Below are 9,547 nucleotides of genomic sequence, written 5' to 3'. Positions count from 1 at the left end.
TAGCTTAAGAGTAGCTTGGAATATGTTTGCTCAACCTGAACTCATTACAAAATACAGTAACTCTCTCATTCACATTTTTTTTTAGATATTGAATTATTGTTTATTTAATACATTTCGGCATTTCAGTTTTAACTTTTTAATGGTTTTTACCAACTCTCTTCTAACAACCGGCTATCACTTTAGAGCTAAGCGACCTCTGCGGATAGTAGCTTAATGACTGCGGCTTTGTGTAGATCGGTTGAATGGAAGCGTTAGCAATGAGCGGGAAACACGCAAAGGTTTCGTCAGTTCTATGCCAAAGGGCAGCGGTAACAGGTCGGCGGTGAATTATTTGTGTTGAATGTAAAAGTGAGTTGATGAATGATGTTCTGTAAGAAGTTGTTGATATTATCATAACATATCAAATAAAAAAATAAAAAAAAGTGCGGTAGTTCATATTTGGCTCTGTTCTTGACAAAACGTGATGCGTAAAAATAGAACGAAATAATCAAATTAAATTGAGTTACATAAAATATTTATTCATCTACTGAGTGTTATACAAATGCAGTCAAGGCGTTGTTTTTTCTTTATATTCTGTGGCTTTATGTTTTTAACGCTACCAAAAATATCTCATTCAATAAATTTGATACATCATTTACATAAATGGAAAGCCTTGGCAAACGCATTGCGTTATATTCAAGAAACAATGCTGCGTACGAGTTTGAATCGCGCTGCTCCAAATCTGGGCATTGTTTTTGAATGCCGCACAACGTACGTAAAATAAATGTATATTTTTTTTGTTGGCCTATGAACAATTTATTTTTTTAATGCTTCGCATTTTTGTATATCCACATGACTTTAATTTGCTTAATCATAATACCGTGTGATCAAATTATTGGTATTCGCATAAATAAATTTATGCCTAAAGCCAAATAGCAAAATATGGCTTAAGAGTAAAGAAGTTTAGCGAAACACAACATTGCGTGAGAGCTCTCATATAAATACCCAGTTGAAATAAATTGTATACATACAGGAGGTATAAGTGCACGAAAAAGTATGTAAGATTAATTTTTTATACCCAGCTATACTTGTACACAGGGTATTATAACTTTGATTGGATAACGGTTGGTTGTACAGGTATAAAGGAAGCGAGATAAATATAGATTCCATATATAAAATCATGAGCATCGAAAAAAAATTTGATTGAGCTTTGTCCGTCCGTCCGTCCGTCCGCCTGTTTGTCCTTTAACACGATAACTTCACTGAAAGAAATGGTGCTAGTAAAATCAACAAATCGGTTCTGTTTTTCTTGACTTAACGGAGTTTCGGCGAAATTGATCGAATTATGGTTAATTCGACCGAGTTCTTTGTCAAGCGAAAAAATTCGTTTAGTCATTTCAACAGAAGAAAAATTGTTGCTCTTAAGTTAACAAAACTCTGTAAAATTGACAGATTCCTAATCAGTCTAACTGATTTGTTTGTTAGCACAATTGATCTCACTGGTCATTTCAACAGCGATCAATAGTCAATACGTGAGCAAATTTCAAAGAGAATTTTACGCTCACTGCGCTCCTACTTTGTACTTATGTATGCTGTGAACTATATGTATGCACATATTTACGTATGTATATGGCGGCCGCCCTGGTGTGATGGTAGCGTGCTCCGCCTACCACACCGAAGACCCTGTGTTCACACCATGGGCAAAGCAACATAAAAACTTAAGAAATAAGGTTTTTCTATTAGAAGAAAATTTTCCTAAGCGGGGTCGCCCTTGGGTAGACAAGCAAGCACTCCGAATGTATTTCTGCCATGAAAAGATCTCAGTGAAAACTCATCAGCCTTGCAAATGCCGCAAAATAGGTACTTTCGTACAAAGCTGTCGCAACCACTTTTTTTTGTTCATTTGACTACTAAAAAGGTCAATTACAAATCAACGATTTGTGCGCAGTTGATTAAACATCTTGCTGCGATGGATAAAAATTGACAGAAATTTCGGTTGAAAGACCCGTATTTCGATTGATTTTACCAGTCTTTTTCTTTCAGTGTTGAGTAAATGTTGAGATAAAAAAAAATAAAAACAAGTAAGAACGGGACTGTCTTCGGCTGTGCCGAAGACTTCATACCTTTCATGAATGGGGCTGAACAATAATCTTATCCCGTTCGTAATCTCCGAATAATCGGATGTATAAGATAAGAAATATATAGTGAACAGGTCTACATACCTTAACGATTTTTAAGATAAATATAAAATAAAAAACAGGTAGGTAATTTGTGTGAGGATGCAAAGTTTCAGGTTTTTTGTGGTCTGCGTGTAAAAACCATGACTACGAATCACGTATTTCAAAAATATATGACGTAAACGTAACTATTTGATGAAATTTGATGAATTTTGAAGCTTATAGCCTTAAAAAAGGGATCAAAATGAAAGTTTATATGAAGTATATAATATATATACCACCGATCTCTATGATTTTTCAGACAACAATATATGCTATATACGTAAGCATTTTGCGAAATTTGAAGCTTCTAGCTGTTAAAACGGGGCAGAAATTGCGCAAAGTTTCTTATCTGAACAATCGGTTGTATGAGATATATACTATGTATACCACCGATCTCAATGATTTTTTCAGACATCAATATATGCTATACACGTAAGCATTTGGTGAAATTTGAAGCTTATAGCTGTTAAAATGGGGTAGAAATTGCGAAAAGTTTCTTATCTGAACAATCGGTTGTATGAGATATATGCTATATATACCACCGACCTTTATGATTTTTTCAGACAACAATATATGCTATATATGTAAGCATTCGTTGAAATTTGAAGCCTCTAGCTCTTAAAATAGGGCAGTAATTACGAAAAGTTCCTTATCTGAACAATCGGTTGTGGGGGATATATACTATATATACGACCGATCTCATAAATTTTTTCAGGCAACAATATGTGCAATATACGAAAGTATATGGTGAAGTTTGAAGCTTCAATCTGTTAAATTGGGTAAGATATTACAAAAATCCTCTTTCTGAAAAATCGGTTGTATGGAGGATATATGCTATAGTGGTCCGATCCGGTCGGTTCCGACAAATGTCTAATCGGACACCCAAATACACCCGCTCACCAAATTTTATCAAGATATCTCAAAAATTGAGGGACTAGTTTGCATACAAACAGACAGACGGACAGACGGACATGGCTAAATCAACTCAGCTCTTCAACCTGATTATTTCGGTATACTTAATGGTGGGTCTATCTGTTTTCCTTTAAGGACTTACAATTTTCGGTTTCGTGACGAAATTAATATACCATTTCATTTTCATGAAAGGTATAAAAAATGTTGAGATATCCTCACCAAATATTGGTACACGAGCTTATCTGGACCCAGAATAGATTGGTGTTGAAAATAAGCGAAATCGGATGATAACCACGCCCATTTTTTATATATATAACATTTTGGAAAACACAAAAAACCTGATTATTTAGTAAATAATACACCTAGAATGGTGAAATTTGACGTGTGGACTGACATTGAGACGCTTCATAAAAATTTGAAAAAAATTTTAAAATGGGCGTGTCACTGCCCACTGGTGATAAAATCAAATTTACTTACTTACTTACTTAATTGGCGCTTAACCGTCTAAACGGTTATGGCCGTCCAACAAGGCGCGCCAGTCGCTCCTTCGCTCCGCCAACCGGCGCCAATTGGTCACACCAAGGGAGTTTAAATCGTTTTCCACCTGGTCCTTCCAACGGAGTGGGGGCCGCCCTCTACCTCTGCTTCCATAGGCGGGTTCCGATAGAAACACTTTCTTGGCCGGAGCATCATCTTTCATTCGCATAACATGGCCTAGCCAGCGCAGCCGCTGCGTTTTAATTCGCTGGACTATGTTGATGTCTGCGTATAGCTCGTACAGCTCATCATTAAATCTTCTTCGGTACTCGCCATCGCCAACGCGTAGAGGTCCATAAATCTTTCGAAGAACTTTTCTCTCGAACACTCCCAAAGCCGCTTCATCTGCTGTTGTCATGGTCCATGCTTCTGCCCCATATAGCAGGACGGGTACGATAAGTGACTTGTAGAGTATGATTTTCGTTCGCCGAGAGAGGACTTTACTTTTCAATTGCCTACCTAGTCCAAAGTAGCATTTATTGGCAAGATTGATTCTTCGCTGGATTTCAGTGCTGATGTTGTTGCTAATGTTGATGCTGGTTCCCAAATAAACGAAGTCTTTTACTATTTCGAAATTATGGCTGCCAACAGTAGCGTGGTTGCCAATGCGCATATGCGCTGACTCTTTGCTCGATGACAGCAGGTACTTCGTTTTGTCCTCATTCACCATCAAACCCATCTTTACCGCTTCTTTTTCCAGCTTGGAGTAAGCAGAACTAACAGCGCGGGTGTTTAGGCCGATGATATCAATGTCATCAGCATATGCCAGTAATTGCACGCTTTGCAAATTTACAAATACTATTAATCATAAATCAAAAATCGTTAAACCTTTAACAAAATTCGGCAGAGAATTTTCCTTTACTATAAGGAATGCTTTGGAGAAAAATTAACGAAATCGGTTAAGGACCACGCCCACTTTTATACAAAAGGTTTTTAAAAGGATCGTGTACGAATAAAATAAGCTATATATTTGCAAAAAAGAGCCTTATATCAATGGTAATTCATTTCCCAAGTGGATTTCTATCAACAAATAGCAAAAACTTAAAAAAAAAAAAATGTGCGTGGCACCGCCCCTTTTATGGCTAAGCAATTTTCTATGTTTCGGGAGCCATAACTCGAAGAAAAATTAGTTCAGAATAGAATCATATGTATATGTATTATTGCGCAGCCTTGTAACACTATTAAGCACACAAAACAAACAACAACAGCATTTCAAATGTATAGCTAGGTGTTTAGTGTTCGGTTTCACCGGAACTTAAACTTCCTTACTTGTTTTGAATTGGGATTCAAGTTGTTGATAAGCGCAATACAAAGCTTTATAGCTTCAAAGTTTTCGCAACCCAATTGTCAACCTCACTTACACGAGGAGAATCGTGCTAAAAATATGAATGTATCATACGCATATTTAGCAGCTGAGGCTCTGGCGACTCCAAGTTCCTCATCGAACTAGGGGGTGGAGGCCGGATGATCTAGAAGGGTTAGTGTGGTCATATAAATCGCTCCTGAGATGGTCGTGCTAGTACCTTAATGGAGCTTCGTTACCGGAACGTACCGGATCTATATCCGGCAAACAACCATCAACATCGATAACACTCCCCAAAACCTTCCGTTTATTTTCACAAAACGTTTATTTTCACATATCGTGACGAACTTCAATATGATATCTTCAACGGTATAGGATTTGTGGATTAGAAGACTAGACAATTTTCTTCTTTTAAATATATTTTTTTATAAATTTTTTTCCGTTTTACAAATTTTTTTCCAGATTTCGAATTTCTAATGCAAAGTTAACCCACATATCAGTGTTCATCAAATTATTGATTCGAAATTTTTGTGCGATTTCGCCCATTTTCAATACAGATCTTTTTGCGCCCAGACAAACCGGCCAAGTTTTGCAAATATATCTTAATTGTTAATAAAGTTAATGTGTTAACCGGTGGACGGACCGGTGGACGCACGGTCATGGCTAAATGAAAATTTTTTCGAAATTACCTCACCTTTATTATTGCATTAGGTACGATTCCCTTCTTTCTATATTTCAGGCATGCTTAACGAACGAAACGATATCATTTCTTTACGATAATCAACGTTAATAAACGAAACGAAGTCACTTCGTTTCGTTTATTAACGTTAAGATCGTCAAATTAACGTTAATTTGTCGTTCTTAACGTTAATAAACGAAACGAAATGACTTCGTTTCGTTTATTAACGTTGATTATCGTAACGAAATGATATCGTTTCGTTCGTTAAGCATGCCTGCTATATTTCATGCCAAATAAGCTAGAGCTCCGTACATTTTCAGGGCATAGAATATATCTGCGGATCGCAGCAAAAACTTTTCCGAATCTACTTAGTTACAAGATGATTTCAATTGATTTCGCTTGTAATAAGAAGGGAAAAGTGGAGATAGAAACACAATCCCTTAGGAAATGTGGCCGGAATAGTTGAGAAACCTGGAAAAGTATTTGTGTGGCGATGGCGCACTGATCCGAGCAGATCTAAAGCTGCTTTCAAGAATAAAAGAGCATGTTCCGCATTTTTAAGAAGTGTAGCTCTTTATACCTTTCATGACGAACTAGTAGTGGCTCGGAATGCACTAGATACGCATATGTTTTTAATTAGACATTTTCCCTACAGGATATACACCAAAATTCAGGCAAATTGAAACGTATATAGAATTGGTTCGAATAGACCCGTCCTGGTCCTCTTCCCGGAATGAAACTTCACAGTGAAGCTATTCTGCAAATTTGAATAAAATCTGGGAGTGCTTTCGGAAGCCATAAGCTGCTTGCAAACATATGCACATCTTTATTTTTATATTGTGACGAATATTAGCAACACTAAGAGATATTATCATCTCTAAGCCGATGCTAAGCAGTGACTTGTATGCACGTCATTAAATCAATCATTATGTCTACCCATATGCCCATACGAGCAGCGGAGAAGGGACGCACAAAGACATGCATATATCTTATCTGAGATGCTCACAAAAGAAAGCAATAATTTGTGCAAGTATTACTCAGATATGCACGCGGATATGAGAAGCTATAAACGTAGTTATAGCTAGTAATTTTATAGCTGATAACTATCTAGTAAATTCTTGAATAGAAAAGCCTAGAAATATGCAACGGGGAAACCAGACAGTATAAAAGGCAGAAACAGTAGAGGCACGACAGTTTAATTTAAGACGAGCAATAGAAATGTTATTTTGAAAGTAGTCTAATAAGGGCCGTTTTGCATTATTGAATAGTGGAGTTAACACAGTTGAGTGATTCGAACGTTAGCAGAAGGTTGCAAGTAAGAGGATTTGCACTAAATTCGTTACAATATATAGGCAGATGAAGTCTCTCGTACATACATATATACAATCATACCAAAAACTAGAACCTTTGATAAAGGGTTTTAACGACACGTTCAAAATGTTTAAAGTAATATTTTAATTATATATATTTTTAAAGAGATGTATGCATTTTTAACCATTGGTAACATCTACATGAACATGTATGTATGTCAAGCTGATAAGAAATTTATTAAACTTATTTTTTATTGGCTTTGATTATTTAAATTTTCTTCACGGAATGCAAATGTTATCAAAAAATAATATCATGACTTTTTAGTTTTTTATTCCAATTATTAAGAAGATAATCATTAAATGTTGAGAAAACAGAAAATTCCTAAAAAAAACCTAGTATTTATATATATAACTAATTAATTAATAATTCGTTTCTTTTGTTACAGCCCTAATCTCAATCAGGGCGATGAAGTTCACTTTGATTTGCAATTGGGCGATATGCGAGGATTTCAGCGTTTGGATCCGCGCCGCAAATTGGCGCTATTTTTGCATGGCTGGAATGACGAAGGAAGCAAAGGGTGGGTGCAAGACTTGTTAAAAAGTAAGATTTTTTATAGATATATACCGTTAACGTTATCTGATTGATATAATCCTTTTTGTAGCCTGGACGTACTTTGCGCCAGATTATAACGTATGCGTCGTTGATTGGGGCCATCTTTCACAGGTTGACTACAAAAGCGCCTCAATGTCAATATTTGATGTTGGCCTTACTGTAGCTGGTATTATTATATCTTTGGAGAATTTACGTCCAAGATATTTCTCTCGGCGCAATGTCACATTAGCTGGCTATAGTTTGGGTGCACATGCGGCGGGCTATGCAGGCGCAATGCTAAATGGTGAGGTTGAACAAATAATCGGTCTAGATCCCGCAGGACCACTATTCACTTTTCCTGCCATTGTCTCACATGAGCTTCGTCTCGACCGCACAGATGCACAGTTCGTGCAAGTGTTGCATACATCGGGCGGTACATTGGGTACAAGCGTGAAAAGTGGACATGCCGACTTCTATCCGAATGGTGGAAAAGCGCCACAAAGGCATTGTAGAATTTTGGTTACGGATATACAGAATAGTAAGTGAGTAAATATGTGTTTATGTGTGAGTTGCTGTCTGGGCGCGAATCTGCACGTGTGTGTGTGTTTTTGTTGTTGCTATATGTTAGTGTGTAAATATATTGGCATAGACATCCCATTGTCATTTATATGCCGCATGCAGCACATTCAATGTGTGGACAATCTACTTAAAAATTCATTTGTTTCTCCCAATTTTCGTCCACACAGATGCGGTCGCGTGTAGCCATAGTTCATCGGCTGTGTTTTTCAAGCATTCCATGAACCCAGCATTTCCGTTTGTGGGCTACAATTGCAGTAGTTATGATAATTTTAAGCGAGGTCTATGTGTCCTTAGTCACCGCCGGCGGTTTGGCATACATTCCCAACATCGAAGCTATGGTGATTTCTATTTCGATACAAAACCACAAGCGCCATACGTCCAACGCAAATGGGAGCAACGTCGATCACAAAAACGTTGGCGTCAATATAAGCGACAACAATGGCAACGGTTGTACGGTGTACGAACGATAGAAGAAGCATCGGCAAGAGACTTATTGATAACAGAACTAGCAGCAACAGGAAGAACGATGGTATATCCACGACAGCATCAATGGCAGCGACGTCGACGTCGTTACCGACGTTTAAATTAGTAGTAAATTGTTACTGGAACGTTGTGCGGTGGTGATGTGCACACACGCTGGGCTTGCATAATTGGTTAATATCCGACCGACTGATGGAATTTTCATTGAAATAAATGCATTGTTGCCAGAAAGGATAACGAAGTTAATCGTTGTGTCTATATAAGGCATATGTGTTTGTGTGTGTGGGCAGTGTTGGATTTTAAGAACCACATACATACGTATTGCTAGTAAGTAAGATTTGTATACATAGTACCGTCCAACAAAACGGACCCGTTTATATTTTTCATAGTCTTTTAGTTTTTCTAATTTGTTTCTAGAGTTCTTTGTAGCGGACAAGGCTGGAAAATATACCGCTCTCTCGCGTAGTTTTACTAACAATGGCGGTGAAGGTAGGTCATATGCATCCCAAAAACTACAGGCCCATTACCTTAACTTCGTTTCTACTTAAAACCTTTTTTGAGAGGCTGAAAGATTTGTGCATAAAGTCCAATAGGGATGAGAAATTATTCACCACAATATAGGACGCCTACACTTAAGGTAAATTGGTAGACACGGCACAGATATAAAAGTTACGCAGAAAATAGCATGGAACATGAAGGGGACTTATTTCAGACACGCTATCTTTAAACGGCTAGATGGTTCTAGTTACGTTGAAGTACATCAGACATAGCCAGATATAATGGCTGCGTGTTAAATTGTAGGACGTCTACTTCACAATGGGGTTGTACGAGGCACCGAAGTTAGTGGATAGTGGCATTATCACTACTGATGTGGACAGTTCGATGACGGAAACGTCAAACTAACGGCGTGCGCAGACGGAGGTCCAGTTGTCATAAGGGGACAGTGCCTTCCAACAA

General features: G+C 37.5%; 1 protein-coding gene across 3 annotated transcripts; it reads left to right on the top strand.

Annotated features, from left to right (window-relative positions):
- Positions 1-237: 237 nt before the first annotated feature.
- On the top strand, positions 238-8,767 carry LOC137249468 (pancreatic lipase-related protein 2). 3 transcript variants are annotated; one of them, XM_067781010.1, is made up of 4 exons: positions 238-348; positions 7,386-7,540; positions 7,602-8,069; positions 8,278-8,767. In XM_067781010.1, exons 2-4 carry the CDS (start codon positions 7,438-7,440, stop codon positions 8,697-8,699), a joined length of 993 nt encoding a protein of 330 aa, XP_067637111.1. In that variant the 5' UTR covers positions 238-348; positions 7,386-7,437; the 3' UTR covers positions 8,700-8,767. The 3 variants fall into 3 exon arrangements, with proteins under 3 accessions (XP_067637111.1, XP_067637110.1, XP_067637112.1); XM_067781009.1 differs by having other exon boundaries at positions 244-750; XM_067781011.1 differs by having other exon boundaries at positions 244-750; positions 7,602-8,073; positions 8,278-8,383.
- Positions 8,768-9,547: the final 780 nt, after the last annotated feature.

This window comes from Eurosta solidaginis, chromosome 4, assembly GCF_040869045.1.
Source record: "Eurosta solidaginis isolate ZX-2024a chromosome 4, ASM4086904v1, whole genome shotgun sequence".
Taxonomy (NCBI): domain Eukaryota; kingdom Metazoa; phylum Arthropoda; class Insecta; order Diptera; family Tephritidae; genus Eurosta; species Eurosta solidaginis.
Note: the sequence above shows the minus strand (reverse complement) of the source record. Positions and strands in the feature narration are given on the sequence as shown.